This window comes from Hemiscyllium ocellatum, chromosome 11 (assembly GCF_020745735.1).
Source record: "Hemiscyllium ocellatum isolate sHemOce1 chromosome 11, sHemOce1.pat.X.cur, whole genome shotgun sequence".
In the NCBI taxonomy this organism is placed as follows: Eukaryota; Metazoa; Chordata; class Chondrichthyes; order Orectolobiformes; family Hemiscylliidae; genus Hemiscyllium; species Hemiscyllium ocellatum.
Window position 1 is genome coordinate 67,651,609 of NC_083411.1, and position 20,695 is coordinate 67,672,303.

Genomic DNA, 20,695 nt, shown 5'->3' on the forward strand with positions numbered 1-20,695 from the left:
AACCACATATACCCTCAGCTTTTTTGTGCTCACAGATTGCCACAATATTATCACCCAGATTGGTCTGCCAATGCTCTGGAATCACTCCTTGAACATAAGAAGCCAAAACAATAATATATTAGAATTTTAGCTTAGTATAACAATGCAGATTTTCAGTTTTGATTGTTATTCAGGTTGTTACAACTTCCACACAGGTTTACAGTAATAAAATGCTAATTATTAGCTGGAAAGCCTTTCTGTCAGTTTATGTTTCATCAGAAAGATTCAGCAATGGATTATTTTCAATTATTTATTGCTACAAAAACCATCTCTGGAATGTTTGGGGGTCTTCAATCAGACCACTGAAGAGCTCAGATTACACCATTCCTTAAGAATACAAATTTCAGAAAGGAATGAGGAGACAGGATAAATGCAAAGAAAGATAACGCAGTGCAAACACCAGAAATCAATAATGTAAGCAAGTATGTGAGTAATCACATGGCAGGCCCCTCAGCACCTGTTAAGCTAAAAGCCGGGTAATATTACATTTTCAAGTTGACTGTATGATTCCAGCATTTTCAAGCTTCGTTTCAGGTTTCTGGCAGTACTTCAATTTGATCTCGTTTACACGTACAGGTCAATTTCAAATGAATGAACCTGAAGTATTCATTTTTTCTGGCTTGTCTACATTTAGAGTTGAATCACAGTTAATTAGTGGAAGAATATAGCATTTTCTGTTTAAATTTATAATAATTTCTGATTATACTTGTAATGACAAATGTATATCCTTGATTTAAGTTGTTTCACAATGGCAGCCACTTGCAACTACCAAGGACCAACGCTCTGCAATTCCCTCCCTAAGCTTATCTGTGCCTCTCTTTTCCATTAAGATGCTTGTGAAAGCAACCGCTGACCAAGCTGTCAGTCATCTTTTCTGACACCTTATTGGTGTCACAACACTTTTGAGAAGATTCTTAAAAATTGCTAATATATTGAAAGAGATAAAGCAATTCAAGTTGTATATAAATGTCAATTATTGATTACATCTGGAAAAAAGATGGATGACTGCATTCTCAACCTCACTTAAGCACCCTGACTGAAAGAATTTTAAATTTCAATTGAATAATCCCAAAATTTAGCATCAATTAATGTAAATTTGTCAAACTTGCTCAGCAAATTAAACAACAGGTCACAAAAATGGAAAGTTATTTTAGCCTGGAGGTAGATGAAGGAGAATGCACAGAGATACAATTGGACAGCTTTGGACAAAATCTCAGTTTTGCACTGACAACAACTGTGTAAAACACTATTGTCATTAGTGGCAAAGAAGAAAAATCAATGTTTTTCCATTGGGAAGCTTGCAAGTAAAAATGGGTCAGACTAACACAGACTTCCAAAATACCAAATCAACATCTCACATACATTTCTCCTTCTTTTATCCATGTCCTTTGTGTAATCAATGGAACCAGCTGAAGAAAATCTGGTTACAAAACTATACAATGTTGATTGACAACTATTTTAATCTAATCCTTAATTTTCTTCGGCTGATATCATAGAGTGTGAAAAATCAGTGAGAAAGCATATGGCATGGAATGAAATATCGCTGTTGGACAGTAAGATAAGAGAATGAAAATGAAGACCATGTTCATGCACCTACTGGTTCCAAAGCCCATCAGCTGGTTTGGAACAGATTCTGCTCAGTGCTGTCATAACTGACCTTACCAAGAATAGTGGTGGAGAGATTCTTGACTTGATAGAACTCAGTGACTACTTTATAAGAATGAGGGGAGATGAGAGAGAACAATGATTGAGGAACAGAGAACTATCAGGTATAAAGAGGTTAGATTCAGGAATGAATCCTATGCCCCTTTAATTTGCAACAAAGCAACGGAATCAATGTTGAGTTGAGGATCATTTTATGCTTTGCACTTACATATTAAAAGGCCTGTCTTCTCACACATCAGGCTAAATTTGTAATTAAGATAAAGACATCAAAAACAGTTTTAATATGAATGTGAAGTGGTGCACCACAAAGCACATTCAAAAAATGTAAATGCAAAATAAATGAGTAAATTTGTCAATAGTTGCAAGCTCCATTTGTCATTTCAGAATTATCTGAACAATTTATACATTTTATTCTGTTTTAATGTTAAGATTTCTGGATCAATGACTATTTTACACAGAAACCTAAATTACCTCCAGGTCTTCCTTTTTCTTTTCAACACTTCTTTTCCAGAGAGATCGAACAGCCTCATAACTCCCTTGGCTGACAGCATACATCTTCTGACTAGAAAACTAAAAACATAAAATGAGCAATTCTGCTGCTTGAAGCTATATCCAAGCACATGCATTATTCTATCCTTACATGGTTTGCAAATCATCACACCCTTTGTCAAGCTTTCTAGTAAATTAAAACGCTCAGTTACATGCCAACTAAAAATGTTGATAACACAAAATGTCAACGAAACTCCTACTTGTCTAGGAAAGAGCAAATAAAACATTCCCACTACAAACAGCAACTGTAGAATGCTCCTCAGGTTCTGGCCTCTTCCTCATTGTACTTTTAATCACTGCTGCATCGATAACCCTAATCTCTGTACTCTTTGAAGACATTTTGGCAAAGCTCTCTTGTTCATGCAACCAGGCAGCTTTCTGATTTTTCCTTCTGTAACTGTCAAAAGATGCTTTTTATTGATAACTATGTAAATTGTTGTTTAACCATAAATAAATATTTCCTATGTCAACTGAGCAAAAGCTGTTTCTTTTTTAAAGATTTTTGCTCCAACTGAAAAATAATTTCAATCCTACCCAACTGATTTCACTCCAAATTATTCCAGTATTACTTGCCAGTAATTTGGATGTTTTCTAATGAGACACAGCTCCAGATTAATTCATTGCGCATCATATAGCACAATGAAAATTATTCCTTTTCTGGAGGAAAAAGTTGAGAGTTCATTGAGTAATCCTTATCCTCAGTATTGTTATGTAAAAAAAAATAAAGATACATGTGATTCGGCAAGATTTCCAATTACTTTGTAAAGCTGGTTTACCAATCCTCATCACTGTTTTAAACACTGAATAACCCTACAGCCATTAACTTAACAGAAAAATAACACTTAAATAGTGGGAAACGTTATCTTATGATTATTACCTTTGCCACTGAAATGGCTTGTTGAGGGTAACATATAGCCATTCCCACAGTTGCAAGTCCCGCAGGATATACCATCTTCTTAGCACGTGAACCTAAGAACATTTAAATCAATTAGGGCAAAAAAAACAGCTCAGGAAGATTACTTCAAGATTCTTGAAGCCAAACTTCAGCTGAGCCAAGCTGCAAACAGAATCAGCTTTAATAAAAAAGATATAAGCATGATTAGGATGAACACAAGAGGTGATGTATTTTTGAGGTGGTTGGAGTTCCAAATGAAAAATAATTTCAATCCTAACCAACTGATTTCACTCCAAATTATTCCAGTATTACTTCCCGGTAATTTGAATTTTTTTCTAGTTAGACACAGCTCCATTTGAACAGATTAATTCATTGTGAAGGAGCAAAAATGGCCTATAGTACAGCAATATGTACTTCTTGTCAGATGTGGGAGTTTAAAGAGAGTTTAAGGGTTACTATGGATTATAACTGCCAAAAATGCTGTTGGTTGCGAATCTTATCAGATTGAATGGATCTGTTGGAGAGACAGACAGAAGCGATGAGGAATTTGCAATAGCAACAGTATGTGATTGATGGCAGTTATAGGAAGGGGGGAGAGTCTCAGATTCAGTCACATAGATGGGTTAACTCCAGGAAGGGTAAGAGAGGTAGGCACCTCGGGCAGGAGTCTTTTGTGGATATACCCATTTCAAACAGGTATGCTGTTTTGGAAAATGTAGGGGGTGATGGATTCTCAGGGGAACGTAGCATGAACAGCCAATTTTCTGGTATTGATACTAGCTCTAATGCAATGAGGGTACCTCGGCTTCCAAGAGATCAACTGTGTTAGGGGATTCTGTAGTCCGAGGTACAGACAGACCTTTCTGTGGCCAGCAGCGAAAAAGCAGAATGGTGTGTTGTTTCCCTGGTGCCAGGATCAAGGATGTCTCAGAGAGGGTGCAGAATGTTCTCACGGGGGAGAGGGGCCAGCAAGAGGTCATTGTCCACACTGGAACCAGCGACATTGGAAGGGAAAAGGTTGAGATTCTGAAGGGAGATTAGAGAGAGTTAGGCAGAAATTTAAAAAGGAGGTCCTAAGTGTAGTAATATCTGGATTACTCCCAGTGCTACGAGCTAGTGAGGGCAGGAATAGGAGGATAGAGCAGATGAATGCATGGCTGAGGAGCTGGTGTATGGCAGAAGGATTCACATTTTTGGATCATTGGAATCTTTTCTGGGATAGAAGTGACCTGCACAAGAAGGATGGAATGCACCTAAATTGGAAGGGGATGAATATACTGGCAGGGAAATTTGCTAGAACTGTTCGGGAGGATTTAAACTAGTAAGGTGGGGGGATGGGACAAGGGAGATAGTGAGGAAAGAGATCGATTTGAGACTGGTACAGTTGAGAACAGAAGCAAGTCAAACAGTCAGGGACAAGGTAGGACTAATAAATTAAACTGCATTTATTTCAATGCAAGGGGCCTAACCGGGAAGGCAGATGAACATGGGCCTTGGTTAGGAACATGGGACTGGGATATCATAGCAATTACAGAAACATGGCTCAGAGATGTGCAGGACTGGCAGCTTAATGTTCCAGGATACAAATGCTGCAGGAAGGATAGAAATGGGGTCAAGAGAGGAGGGGGTGGGGTGGCATTTTTGATAAGGGATAGCATTGCAGCTGTGCTGAGGGAGGATATTCCCAGAAATACATCCAGGGAAGTTATTTGGGTGGAACTGAGAAATAAGAAAGGGATGATCACTTTATTGGGATTGTATTATAGACCTCCTAATATTCGGAGGGAAATTGAGAAACAAACTTGTAAAGAGATCTCTGCTATCTGTAAGAATAATAGGGTGGTTATGGCAGGGGATTTTAACTTTCCAAACATAGACTGGGACTGCCATAGTGTTAAAGATTTAGATGGAGAGGAATTTGTTAAATGCATACAAGACAATTTGCTGATTCAGTATGTGGATGTACCTGCTAGAGAAGGTGCAAAACTTGACCTACTCTTGGGAAATAAGGCAGGGCAGGTGACTGAGGTGTCAATGGGGGAGCACTTTGGAGCCAGCGACCATAATTCTATTAGTTTTAAAATAGTGATGGAAAAGGATAGATCAGATCTAAAAGTTGAAGTTCTAAATTGGAGATAGGCCAATTTTGACAGTATTAGGCAAGAACTTTCGAAAGCTGATTGGGGGCAGATGTTCACAAGTAAAGGGACGGCTGGAAAATGGGAAGCCTTCAGAAATGAGATAACGAGAATCCAGAGAAAGTATATTCCTATTAGGGTGAAAGGGAAGGCTGGTCGGTATCGGGAATGCTGGATGACTAAGGAAATTGAGGGTTTGGTTAAGAAAAAGAAGGAAGCATAAGTAAGGTATAGACATGATAGATCGAGTGAATCCTTAGAAAAGCATAAAGGAAGTAGGAGTATACTTAAGAGGGAAATCAGGAGGGCAAAAAGGGGGCATGAGATGGCTTTGGCAAATAGAATTAAAGAGAATCCAAAGGGTTTTTACAAATACATTAAGGACAAAAGGGTAACTAAGGAGAGAACAGTGCCCCTCAAAGATCAGCAACGCGGCCTTTGTGTGGAGCCGCAGAAAATTGCGGAGATATCAAATGAGTATGTTGCATCAGTATTTACTGTGAAAAAGGATATAGAAAATATAGACTGTTGAGAAATAGATGGTGACATCTTGCAAAATGTCCAGATTACAAAGGAGGAAGTGCTGGATGTCTTGAAGCGGGTAAAGGTGGATAAATCCCCAGGACCTGATCAGGTGTACCCTAGAATTCTGTGGGAAACTAGAGAAGTGATTGCTGGGCCTCTTGCTGAGATATTTGTATCATCAATAGTCACAGGTGAGGTGCCGGAAGACTGGAGGTGGTGCCACTGTTTAAGAAGGGTGGTAAAGACAAGCCAGGGAACTATAGACCGATGAGCCTGACCTCAGTGGTGGGCAAGTTGTTGGAGGGAAAGTTGTTGGAGGGAATCTTGAGGGACAGGATGTACATTTATTTGGAAAGGCAAGGACTGATTGGGGAGAGTCGACATGGCTTTGTGCATGGGAAATCATGTCTCACAAACTTGATTTGAGTTTTTTTGAAGAAGTAACAAAGAGGATTGATGAGGGCTGAGCAGGAGATGTGATCTATATGGACTTAAGTAAGGCGTTCGACAAGGTTTCCCATGGGAGACAGATTAGCAAGGTTAGATCTCATGGAATACAAGAAGAACTAGCCATTTGGATACAGAACTGAATCAAAGGTAGAAGACAGAGGGTGTTGGTGGAGGGTTGTTTTTCAGACTGGAGGCCTGTGACCAGTGGGAGTGCCACAAGGATCGGTGCTGGGTCCTCTACTTTTTGTCATTTACATAGATGACTTGGATGCGAGTATAAGAGGTCCTGTTAGAAAGTTTGCAGATGACACCAAAATTGGAGCTGTAGTGGACAGCAAAGAGGGTTACCTCAGATTACAACAGGATCTTGACCAGATGGGCCAATGGGCTGAGAAGAGGCAGATGGAGTTTAATTCAGATAAATGCGAGGTGCTGCATTTTAGGAAAACAAATCTTAGCAGGATTTATACACTTAATGTTAAGGTCCTAGGGAATGTTGCTGAACAAAGAGACCTTGGAGTACAGGTTCATAACTCCTTGAAAGTGGAGTCGCAGGTAGATAGGATAGTGAAGGCGGCATTTGGGATGCTTTCCTTTATTGGTCAGAGTATCGAGTACAGGAGTTGGGAGGTCATGTTGCTGCTGTACAGGACATTGGTAAGGCCACTGTTGGAATAGTGTGAGCAATTCTGGTCTCCTTCCTATCGGAAAGATGTTGTGAAACTTGAAAGGGTTCAGAAAAGATTTAAAATGATGTTGCCAGGGTTGGAGGATTTGAGCTATAGGGAACAGGCTGGGGCTGTTTTCCTTGGAGCGCTGGAGGTTTAGGGGTGACCTTATAGAGGTTTTCAAAATTATGAGGGGCATGGATGGGGTCAGGGAGTCCAAAACTAGAGGGCATAGGTTTAGGGTGAGAGGGGAAAGATATAAAAGAGACCTAAGGGACAACTTTTTCACACAGAGGGTGGTACGTGTATGGAATGAGCTGCCAGAGGAAGTGGTGGAGGCTGGTACAATTGTAACATTTAAAAGGCATTTGGATGGGTATATGAAAAGGAAGGGTTTGTAGAGATATGGGCCAGGTGCTGGCAGGTGGGACTAGATTGGGTTGGGTTATTTGGTCAGCATGAACTGGTTGGACCGAAGGGTCTGTTTCCATGCTTTACATCTCTATGATTCTATATAGTACAATGAAAATTATTCCTTTTCCAAAGGAAAAAGTTGAGAGTTCACTGAATAATCCTTATCCTCAGTATTGTTATATAGTTGGAAGCATGTCAACTTCAAACACGAACTGTTTCCGCAACTCAAGCCTAGCCTTCCCTGACCTGTATCATTGAAACTTTGATAGAAGCGTTCCAAGTCACTCATAAATATCCTCATTCTGTTCACTCCACTTTCCCAACAGTTTCATCAAGTCATTCCAAGCCATTTTTCAGTCAGTTGTTCAGTTAAATACACTCCCAGGCCTTTTGTATTTGACTTCTTCCAGTATTTTCACTTTGATTTTGGCTCTATATATTTCATTCTTACTTGATTACATGCCTTATTTTCTTATTATAAACTTTAAAGGTCTTTTTCAGCAATATCATACTACAACAGGTAGACTAGCTGCTCTCAGACTTCCAATCCAGGCCTTTATGTTAAATTGGTGCATTATAATCGCTTGCTAATTCCTTCCCTTGAAGCCAATGCTGAAAGCAAAACATGTAAATGGAATACTTTTCAGCATTCAAACAGTTCTGATGACTTGAATTAATTCCTGACTGACTGGTAAACCCAACCTTGTAGCAAATCCATTTAATAAGCAGTCAGATTCCTTTCTTGATGCTGCCTCTAATTCCATTCTTGTGGTCAAATTGAATAAAAAAAGTATCATATTTGAACAGAAATGAATATGCCCAACGCAAGTGAGCAGTTGACATGAATTAAATTCGTAAATTCTTCTAGTCAGATGAAACTGCATTCAATCAGTAATGGATTAGGAGTAAGATAAGGAAATGGAGTGCTTTGTGAAGTTCTGGGCATAGCATTATAGGAAGAATGTGATCACATCGAGGAGAGCAGAGGAGATTTACCAGGATGTTGCCTGGGATGGAGCAGTTTAGCTATGAAACTTGAAATCTTGGAAGATGACTATCCATGCATCCACAGTTTCAAGGGCCACTTCCTTAGATACTCTGCAATATGGATTATCAGGCCCTGGGGCTTTATTCGCCTTCAATCCCATCAATTACTCCAACTCTTTTCTAATACTGATTTACTTCAGTTCCTCCCTTCCCCCTCATTTTTGGTACGTTATTTGTGTCTTGTTTTGTAATGATAGAATAAAAGTATGAATTTTGTCAACTATTTCTTTGCTCCCCATTATAATTTCCCCCATTTCTGACTTGATGGGATCTACATTATTTTTCTCCAATCTGTTTATCTTTACATTTAAAAACCTCTACAGTTTTTATGTGCCCCTCAGACTTACTTTCATACCCTATTTTCCCCTTATCAATCCATCCTTTGGACATCCTTTTGCTGACTTCTAAACTGTTCCAAATCCTCAGGTCTATTGTTTTCTCTTGCCAATTTATTTGCCCCTCTTTTACATTTAAAACTACATCAAACCTCCCTCGTAACTCATGGTGTGGCCACTGTTTTCATTGTACTCTTGCTCCAAACAGGAATTAAAAAAATTTGCAGTTCACCCAATCACTCTTTGGATGTGTACCACTGCCGATGCTCCGTCATTCCTTTCAGTAACATTTCCCAATTCATCACACCCAATTCATGCCTCATACAATCATAGTTTCCCTTATTAAAGCTCAGGATCCTAGTTTCAGAATAAACCACCTCATGGTTTGTATGTACAATGAATTGACAGAGCAAGTAGTAGATACAGGTTCATATGTAGAATGAACTGCCGGAGGAAGTGGTAGATGCAGGTATAGTTACAACATTTAAAAGACCATTTGGACAGGTACATGAATAGGAAAGGTTTAGTGGGATATGGGCCAAGTGCAGGCAAGTGGGGCTAATTTAGTTTGGGAAACTTGGTTGGCATGGACAAGTTGGACCAAAGGGTCTGTTTCTGTGCTGAATGACTCTAAGACAAGGTTGTGATTTGGAGGTGCCGGTGTTGGACTGGGGTGTACAAAGTTAAAAAACACACAACACCAGGTTATAGTCCAACAGGTTTATTTGGAAGCACTAACTTTCGGAGTGATGTTCCTTCATTAGGTGGTTGAAGGAGCAGCACTCCAAAAGATAGTGCTTCCAAATAAATCTGTTGGACTATAACCTGGTGTTGTGTGTTTTTTTAACTTAAGACAAGGTTATGAAGTCAAGCCTCGTTTCAGAAATTTCAGTTAAATATCTAAGTTGACCCTTTTGCGCAGTATGGAGTAGATGCTGCAGTTTCAGACTTCCAGATGCAACGTGCAATCTAGCCCTACCTTTCCCTTGGGAAAGAGATCCTGTGGTGGATATTTTGAATTAACCTGTACAGATGTGTTTTAGTGGTACATTATCAATATATATTGAAGGGAACAATTCTAAATAGAGAGATCCAGAGGTAGAATTATAAAATCATCGTAAGGGACAAAACTAGCCTGAGAAACTGGTTATAAAAGGGCATACTGGATCCTGGCTTTATAAAAAGAGGTGAATGCTATCAAGCAAGGAATACTCAGCGGGCTTGGCAACTATGGAAGTGGCATTTGTTACTCTCAGGAAGTTGTCAAAGTTATAAGTGAAAAGTTATATGTGTTATAAAAGTTAATACTGTACCTTGTGTTGTTTTAACTGACGAGTTCCCACTAGCTGACAACACAAAAACCAGGAGACACAGACCTCTGCTCATGAGGATGGTAGAAAAAAGTGATCAATGATTTCAAAAAGAAATTGGGTGGACACTTGAGGAAATGTACTACAAGTTTATGGGGACATGGGCAAATGCTGAACGGACAGCTAGCATAGGCTGAAAGGGTTGCCCTTGTGCCATCTTGGCTCTACATTATGATGAACCATTACAACACGCTACTTCAGCCTCAAGAGTAATATTGTCCAATTTGGGGAACGGCACTTTAAAAAGGGTGTGAAAGCCTTAGACAGGCTGCAGGAAAGATCGATGAGAATGGTTCTAGGGATATAGGACTTCAGTTATGTGGACAGATTAGAGAAACTGAGGTTGTTCCACTTACAAAAGATAAAGTGGAGAGGAAACTCGAGAGGTTTTCAAAATCAAGAGGGTCTAAACAGTGCAAATAGAGAAAAGTTGTGCCTGTCTGCAGAAGGGTCAGAGACCAGAAGACAACATAAATTTAAGATGATTGTTAATTGAACCAAAGCCGACAGCAGGAAAGACTTTTCGTAAAAAGCAACGTGCAGTTAGGATCTCAAGCACACCACCTCCCATACTGGTTCAGGTAGGTTTAATTGTGGTTTACAAAAGGAATAGGATTAGAACGTGTACAGATAAAGAAGATTGTAGTGGTACAGGGAAAGGATAGGAGAGTGGGTCAAGCTATACTAGTAGAGAGCCAGTATGGATTTGATGGGCTTACACCCTCCTTTAGTGTCGTAAACATTCTATGAAACTAAGTGGACAGCCACAACTGTTTCAAACTTGTCAGTTGAATTTATGGGAATCAATATAATTCCAAAGAGTTTATCCTGTGGTTTGAAGCTGTTTCATGATCACGACCTACCTCTTGATGCCAGAATTAATCCTGCCAATCCAGATACTGCTATCACACCCATTCTTGGGAAAAATCCTTCAGGTGGATTCTTGAGAAAGATATAGGTATCTTAGAAGAAGAAAAAGATGAATATTTTCCTTGTTATATCTGTCTCAAATATGGAAGTTACTGAGAGAACTCTGGGCTAATGTTCCAGTTTACAATTTTACTGTGCACTTGAAACCTCTGCTTGGTTTTAAAATGTCAAGTTTGGGATGTATTTAAATTGTACAATGTGTGACAAGGTTCTGAAATACTAATCCTGCCAAACTGCACTCCACTCTCACACTAGAATGGAGAGTAAATAATTGCCATATGACAAAAATCATCATTTATTTGTAAATAAAAGCATACATTTTGTAAGGGGAATCTAGAGCAAAATATGGGTACTTCAGTAAATAGTTAATGATTGCATAGCAAAAATTCAAGTTGCATGACTTATTATGTAACTTATAAGCAAAGAGTTTATCACTTCAGAAAAGCATAATTTTTTTCAAATTTATTTATAGCATTTACACACTTTTCAATATATGTATGCTTTAATGCTGCAATTATTGGTAGCGCAGGCACCCAACTCCCTAAATAATATCCTTGAAAGTTTCTCCCTTCATCCAGTTGCCTTTGGTCAATTCCCAATTTGCTCTTCTCTTACAGAAATCAGTTTCAATTTCATAATGATAATTTCTATTTATCTCCTCAAAGACTACAATCTCTTCACTATTATCTTCACTGTTGATCCTCATCACAATTTGATTTCTTGTTTCCCAAATTTCCAAACAAATCTAGGTAAGGGTGGTGGAGTAAATGACCTTTATTGATGCTCACAGTGCAATGACTTTCAATAATTTTGTCTGTGCAACGTATCTGTTCACAAGGTTCCGCCAGATCTGCCGTGGCTTAATACATACTAAAGGATACATGGCTGGAAAAATTACTCAAGTTTTGATTGCACAGACTACTCTGGGTTCTCATCTTCTCAGAATTTTATCTTCTCATCTTTCCAATCATTATTTTATTTACATCTATTAATTTTTGCGGCATCAGAAAATGTTGACTCTCAGTTTATATATGACCTTAAAATCCGGACTAAATCAATGATCGTCAATATGCTTCAGGTGAATATTACTTATGAGCTTCTAGCCTATTTTATGCACTGCTGGAATTTTCCTCAATGATCTCTATGTAATTAACTGCATATCTCTGACATGGTTTCGCCCACGTACCTCTAAACGCAATATCAGCATGGTTTTCCATGGCTACCTAGTTCCTCTGAAGTTTCTACTTAAAATGTTTCACCCTGCATTTTAAATTTTATCATTCATGGGCTCCTGAGGCAGCACTCACTCTAACCATGCACAATTCATACTTTTGCTGACAATTCCACTTTTAATCATTTTTTTCCAACAGCACAAATTCAATATGCATGACCATTTCTTTTGTCACAATGAATCATGAAATCTTCATATAAATCTCTTCATTATAAACAATGAGGAGATCTTCAACGTAAATATTCAGTAGGCTATGAGAGTCAAGCTCTGTCAATTTATCAAGAGTTTTGTTTTTACATACTCTCAAATGTCTCAACAATAATTGCTTCTTACCTTTGATAGGCTCAACTTAGTCCACCTTCATATACAAAATCATGACCCCTCTGATCTCAAGATGGAGCTGATAAAGCTCCAGTATTATGAACACTTTATAGAAACTGATTTAAGATCAAAAAAAAGGCTGGAAGAACTTAGCAGCTCAAGTAGTTCCCATGGAGAGAAACAAAGTTAATGTTCGAGGTCGATGCCCTTTAATTCTACATTTTGACACAGATACCACCTAACTTCTGTGAGATAAATGCTTTCCTCATGTCACCAATGGTTTCTTTTAAACCAACTATTTCAAATCTGTGCCCTCTGGTTCTTGTTCCTTTCACTGATGGGAACATTTTTTCCTCGTCCAGTCTGTTTAAACTCTTCGTGATTTTTGATACCTTAATGGAATCTCAATCTCTTCTTCTCAAAGAATAGTCCCAAATTCTGAAATCTATACAATTAAGCTCCTCTCCCGAAACCATTTCCAACTGGAATTAGGTGTAATACACCAGCTGACGTTAAATTAATGTTTACTTTACAGGTTTAATATAACACTTCCAGCTTTTGTACTCTATGCTGATGAAACCCAAGATACCATATGCATAATTAACCTTGTTTCCACCTCCAAACGGACCCCACCTCCAAGGATATATTTCCCTCCCCTCCCCTATCAGCGTTCTGCAAAGACCACTCCCTTCGTGACTCCCTCGTCAGGTCCACACCCCCCACCAACCCAACTTCCACTCCCGGCACCTTCCCCTGCAACCGCAGGAAATGCAAAACTTGCGCCCACACCTCCTCCCTTACTTCTCTCCAAGGCCCCAAGGGATCCTTCCATATCCGCCACAAATTCACCTGCAACTCCAAACACATCATCTATTGCATCCGCTGCACCCGATGTGGCCTCCTCTATATTGGGGAGACGGGCCGCCTACTTGCGGAATTCTTCAGGGAACACCTCTGGGATGCCCGGACCAATCAACCCAACCACCCCGTGGCTCAACACTTTAACTCTCCCTCCCACTCCACCGAGGACATGCAGGTCCTTGGACTCCTCCATCGCCAGAACATAACAACACGACGGTTGGAGGAAGACCGCCTCATCTTCCGCCTGGGAATCATCCAACCACAAGGGATGAACTCAGGTTTCTCCAGTTTCCTCATTTCCCCTCCTCCCACCTTGTCTCAGTCGATTCCCTCGAACTCAGCACCACCCTCCTAACCTGCAATCTTCTTCCTGACCTCTCCGCCCCCATCCCACTCCAGCCTATCACCCTCACCTTGACCTCCTTCCACCTATCGCATCTCCATCGCCCCTCCCCCAAGTCCCTCCTCCCTACCTTTTATCTTAGCCTGCCTGGCACACTCTCCTCATTCCTGATGAAGGGCTCTGGCCCGAAATGGCGAATTTCCTGTTCCTTGGATGCTGCCTGACCTGCTGTGCTTTAACCAGCAACACATTTTCAGCTCTGATCTCCAGCATCTGCAGACTTCACTTTTTACTTGTTTTCAACCAGTCTACCAGTTTCTATTATCTACGCATATATACACCCAAGTTCCTCTGCTTCAGTACCACCCTCTGTATTTTATTCTTCATTTTATGTTGTCTGTGTTCTTCCTTCCAAAATGAATCACTTCACACTCCTCTGTATTTATGCTTATCTCATACTTGTCTGCCCATTCCACATACTTGTCTACACCTTGCTGAAGCTCCACACTATTTGTCTCAAGGTTCAGAATACCTCCAGGTTTCACATCATCCACCAATTTTGCAAGTGCACCCTATATACCAATGTCTAAGCCACTAATTGTATATCAAGAATAGTAGGAGTCTCAACACTGACCTCTGAGGAACTTTCCCATAAATTTTCATCAAATCTGAAAAGCAACTGTTCACTGCTATGGTGTGTTTCTCATCACTCAGCCAAGTTCATATCCACGTTGCTACAACCCCTTTCATGTCATAAGCTCTAGCACTGCTCACCAATCCATGCGGCATTTTATCAAATGTTCTTTCAAAGTTCATGTAGACCACATCAAAAGCATTACCCACAACAACAACCTAATCAAAAAAGTTAAAAGTAGTGTCACATTATTTGCTTTTAAAACATCGTGCTGGCTTTTATTTTGCAACATATTGTTGTTACAACCATTATCTCTCTTTACAGTCCACCTGTACTATTATTGGGCATAAGATTTGTCATTCTATACTTTATTTTGTCCTCTGCTTATTCTCACTGCATTAAAAGGCACAGTGAACATCCTCCTCCTCAACTTAATTGTATTTTAAATATTAAACAGTGAAATCCTTTCCCTCCCTCAATCTCCCATCACCCTGCAACCTTTGGGCTTTTGAAACATCAACTTGTCACATGAGCACTGCACCTTGATTTAAACATGCCCCTGCCTTTTCAACATTACTGTCTAATAGTAAGGACTTTGCGTCTTCACTCAAATTTAAAGAAAAATATTTTTCAGCTTTCAAGATTTTAAAAAGAAGTACTGTAGCTAATATTTTTCCCAATACTGTTCTGGGTCAGTCTGTCACATATATGGTCAAAGATTTTAGCTCCAAACCAGTGCTATTTTTTTCATAAATTAAATTGCTTTCGAACTTTTCCTTTCCAGCTTTTAATTGTACTATCCAACAGCTGATGTGATACAAATTATCATTAATCGAATAATATAATGCTCAGACAACATGCAAATAAAATCCAATGATCAATATTTCTTAAGGGAAGGCATCTCACTTCCACTGTTGATGGGTGAACAAGTAGCGTACAAGCTGCAGCTAAGTCACTCCAACCAGTAAGACTCAGAGATGACAAATGCTAAGCCAGCCAGCCAGCCTCAGTCAGGACAAAGGGGAGCCTGCTCCAACTGGCATTAGTGTCTCCAAATCTAGAAGATAAACAATTAAAAAAACATTTACCTTTCCCAAATGCGATTGTGTTCGTCGCACCATTTTTCATAGCAATATATACACCCTATAGGGAAAAGAAATGATACCATGTCAAATATAATTTTATCAGTACCAACAAAAATATTGTAGAGGAAATAAAAATGGAAAATGCTTGGCAAATGAGTGGATCCTTAATGGAATACGGGAGGCTGCATGGTGGCTCAGTGGTTAGCATCCTGTCTCACAACGCCAGGGACCCAGATTCGATTCCAGTCTCGGGTGACTGTCTGTGTGGAGTTTGCACATTTTTCCCCGTCTGTGTGGGTTTTCGCCAGGTGCTATGATTACATCCCACAATCCAAAGATATGTGAATTGGCCGTACTAAATTGCCCAGTGTTTAGGGATATGTACGTTAAGTGCTTTAGTCAGGGGTAAATATAGGATACTAGGATAGGGGAATGGGTCTGTATGGGTTTTTATTCAGAGGGTTGGTGTGGAAGAGCCTGTTTCCACACTGTAGGGATTCTATGGAAATGTAACTTTACCACATTAAGAGTTAAAACACAAAGTAGAAGTTTCAGAGGAGGAAGAAAAAAGATTGAACTGTTCAGAGGAAGAATGATATTCTGGGAAGCCAAGAGTGTCAGGAGTATAACAGTTAAAATGTACAACTAGTGCGTATGAACTGGCCTTGAAAAAGAAAACCAATTTTCAGGATGCAAGAAAGGCACTTTAAATGAGAACGGTTTCTATCTTTTGTTTGACTGAAAACTGTGGTAACGGGAATTTGGTTAGGGATATGAAGAAAAGCTGGAGTAAATAAATAGGTTACTTACTGATCGGAAAGTTGCATTTTACACATCTGATGAAACTCACAAAAGAAAAAAGGTACTAGACTTGATCACCTGTATCTCAGAATTCTAAAGAAATTGAAAGGATCTGACACAAAGTATCTTTGCTTATGGAAGTAGGGCTGGAAGCTAGAGCAGTTGCTCACACCACATTGTTTTGCTGTACAAAAACAAGAAAAGCAGGTGACCACTGAACTAATACTGGCACTGCACAACAGGTAAGTTTGGCAATAAGCCAGAAGGGGTAAAGATGGCAGATTTCCTTCCTGAAATGTCATTGGTAAACCAGACGGGCTTTTATGAAAATTGACAATGGTTACATGATTGCCATTAGTCGAGCTGTCTCCTCCAGATATTATTCAATTCAAATTTTACCATCAGCCATGGTGGGATCTGAACCAATGTTCCCAGAATTTGACATAGACTTCTGGCTTGTTAGTCCAGTTAGACATCATCACTACCCCCCTGCCTCCCTCCAAGATCGAAATAAAATTAACACCCAGATAGAAAAGTATGGATTAATAAAGAACAACCAACATAAACTAGAAGAAGGCAATTGTATCTCATGATCTGTAACAGAAACAGATGAACAGATAAAGGAAATGAGAGTAGACGGCTTTTCCAGAGGATTACAGTGGTGCCATATAAACATTGAATAAATGGAGATGTACAATATTAAATGAAAGTGACAACAGAGATAGAAAATTCAAATACAAAAGAAAAACTAATATTTGGTAGATTTTCTTTGAACTGAAATTACCTAAGTAGTGTTTCAGCATCAGGACTATTGTCCTTTGCCAAAAAATATATAAATACCTGCAAAAAAAAACCTAGCTTTGGGCTTAGTGCATGTAATAATTAAAGCAACAAATGAAAATAAAAATAGGAACACATTCATTGAGATGAAGAGGATCTTTGTGACTTTCGGATTTCAGAGACAAATTAGTATACTGAGTTAGACAAGTGAAATTGAAGACAAGTTGAAACTATCCACAAGTAAGTCTAAAAGCAGTAATTCTAAATAATAATAAAACCATTTTAAGAAAAGAAGCAAACACAGAGACTTAACTGAGTGTGGTCAATAAAATTAAGTCACTGAAAAATGGAAAACAGAACTACAGAATCTGGCTGGCATTTCAGTGTAGCGCTGAGGGAGTGCAGTACTTTCAGAAGCAATATTATACCAAGGCCCCTTCTGCCAATTCAGGTAGATGTAACAGATTCCTTGCCACTATTTGAAAAAAAAATTGTCTTCATGACCTGACTAACATTTATCCTTGTAGAGAATTGAGAGTTAACGTTTTGGGTCCAGTGGTCTTTCTTCAAAACTAGACACAAAATATTAACTCTGCTTTCTCTTCAGAGATGCTGCCAGACCTGAGTTTTTCCAGCAATTTGTTTTTGTTTAAGATTTCCAGCAAACACAGTTTTATTATAACATTTATTCTTCATATATTTAAAAACAAATGATTTGGAACTTAACACAGCTTCTTGAAGCATACCAATTGACTCTGTTATGTCATGAAATTGTAGTGCTACACTTCAAAAGTACTTAATTGGGTTCAAAATGCACCCAAAGATGATGAATCATGCTACATTTATGAATTTTATTCTTTTTCACCAGGTAGATTGTGTACAGAGTTACAAGATTTTATGACTCCAAGATTTATTTTATCTCTTGTTCAGCAGGAGAACTCTTGCTGGCCCAGATCCACAATTCTCATCACATGTCTCATTCTTAAGATATTCCATAATTCAATGAAGCATACTGCTCAGACAAAATACTTAACCTAATTACACAGGTCACCCAAATCAAATAAAGGCAAGTTATTCTGTAGTAAAAGAGCAATACTAAAAATAAGTTAATAAAAAGATTGAATACAGAATTGAGACTGACACTTCAGTGCGGGAAAAAAAAGGGAATGTTCCATCTTTAGTCAGCAAATATGAAAACAGATGCCAAAATTCTATTAGATGGATCAAATAACTGTACATTAGAACAATAGGGAATTTTCCTGCCATCTTAACCAATATTCCACCGTCATATCAAAAATGTAGTCACAAATTTAATTTGCTGTTTGCAGGTATTTGGATTCTAAAGCACTGCATGTGTCTGCCCTTCTCCTTTTCATATGCAAGACATATTTTAGCAAGGTAAACACATCCGTATTGCTTTCCCAGTATTTATATGGTTTGAAAGTTACATGTGAGGGAAATGGAAAGGAAACTCTAATCGTGTTTCATTGGAAAACAGTTTCTCTAAAAGTCAATAAACTGCCTTTTTTATTTCAAAAATATACTGGATTTTTTTCAACAAGTTCAAACAAAAAGATTCTAAAACAGTTCTGTACAATCCTTGCAGACAAAATTTAAAAAATATTGGAATTTGACATCATAACACACAAATTTATCATTTGAGAGACTCCAAGGATGAAAATCCTTCAAGTAGAATCTGCTATTCTTCACTCACATTCCAAGGATCTTACTACTCATTTGTTTATGAATTCTCAGTACAGAAACATAATTATATCAGTCTTGGTTTGGGCAAATCTATTTCCCACAATGCTTTGCAAATCAACCTCTTTAGTTAAAAAAAGACACAAAGCAAGCACAGACTGAACATATATAAACAAAGGAGATTGAGCATGACTCACTGCATTGTAAAGTTCACAGTAAGTTACTGTGTCCTCAAAATGTTACATCTATGGCCTAAATGTTAAAAGATTAGAAGAGTTATTATTTTCAAAGAAACTGGGTTCAAATCTTGTAGCAACTCATTTATTGCATTTTACAGATGTTATAAATAGTTACAAGCCTTTGATTTAAATTATTTCTAAACAAAGACATCATTTTAGGATTTAAACCAAAGTTCCTGCATTTTGATTGAAAGACTACACACAACTAGGAGAAAATAAGGACTGCAGATGCTGGAGGTCAGAGCCAAAAATGTGTTGCTGGAAAAGCGCAGCAGGTCAGGCAACATCCAAGGAGCAGGAGCATCGACCTTGTTTTTCTTATTTATATGGGCTTAAAGAAGGGCTCATGCCTGAAACGTCGATGCTCCTGCCCCTTGGATGCTGCCTGACCTGCTGCGCTTTTCCAGCAACACATTTTCGGCAGACTACACACAACCACTAACATGCCAACAGGACAGTTCAGAGAACTATTTACTTCTCTTTATTTTCATATTACACCATGTTGATTCAAAGATTGTTATAAATTTTTTGTAGAAATGGAATTATTAAAACTTTGTTAAAATTATTAAAACCATCAAGGTGAACTTCAGGTAGTGGTGTTCCCATGCGTCTACTGCCCTTGGCTTTCCAGCTGGCTGGGGTCATAGATTTGGAAGATGCTGTTGAAAAAATCTTCTTCATTTATTGGACTGCGATGGTCCATACTGCTGCCACTGTGATCAGTAGTGGACAGTGAACGTTGAGGGTGGTGACTGAATTGCCAAGTGGGCGTGCTGCTTTGACCTTGATGGTATTGAACTTCTTAACTGTTTTTGGAGCTGGACTCATTTATACAAAGTGAGGAGTATTCCATCACACTCCTTTCCTTGTATATTTTTGGTTGTAGACGAGCTTTTGTCAGGAATATTCCAGGCAGGATTCACAGAAATAATCTACATAATGCTAAATCATAGTAGTGTGCAGCATTCATTACAACTTGCCCTTTGCTCATTCCTTCATGTACCATGCCATTTTCTAACCATTCTCTCATTTAAAATTTTTACTTGAATTTCTGGCTGCTGCCTTTACTAAACTATGGATGCTTGAAATAAGTCTGTGAAAATTTAAACTTTTTCTCATTAACTGTAAGTCAGGAACAATTGTTAAGAATACCAAGAGATGAGCAGTTAGTGCACCCATACAGCAATCTGTTACTTCCAAGCTGGTAGAATTCTAAATTTCTTAATCACACAGCTAATATAGACAAATTCAAAACAAACTTGTTAAGACAGCACCAAGAATACTTCATAAGTTCTGACTATAAAGCGGGATTTGCTAAATTAACATCTGTCCTGTACAAATACAAGTGAGATCAAGACATCTGTTAGCAAAAGGCTTTACTTCAATTCAGCAGCCAATTCAACACAAGTGCCAGGATAAGTAAGGACTCTATAGCTCTCCCACATCAGTTTCAAGCTACACATAACTGAGAACGAGTGGGCAGACTGCAGTAACAGAAACAAGGCCAATATACAGGCTGTGTGTTGGTGGAAAAGAAACAATTACAAACCAGCAGCAGTTTGCAAATATTTTTCCATAGGGCAAGGTTCATCATACCAGTTTAGTTTTATGGAGATAATTTCTGTGAATCCTGCCTGGAACATTTCTTCCAAAAGCATGTCTACAACTGAAAAT

At 38.7% G+C, this 20,695-nt stretch overlaps 1 protein-coding gene across 1 annotated transcript in view; it reads right to left on the reverse strand.

The window, feature by feature from the left end:
- LOC132820197 (MICOS complex subunit MIC27-like) overlaps positions 1–20,695 on the reverse strand; it is a 49,757-nt gene that overhangs the window by 4,183 nt on the left and 24,879 nt on the right. Inside the window, exons 4-7 of the mRNA XM_060832166.1 lie at positions 15,504–15,558; positions 10,959–11,057; positions 3,131–3,222; positions 2,176–2,274 (exon numbers count right to left, since the gene is read on the reverse strand). Coding sequence (XP_060688149.1) covers positions 2,176–2,274; positions 3,131–3,222; positions 10,959–11,057; positions 15,504–15,558 — 345 coding nt within the window. The remainder of the gene's footprint in view (positions 1–2,175; positions 2,275–3,130; positions 3,223–10,958; positions 11,058–15,503; positions 15,559–20,695) is intronic.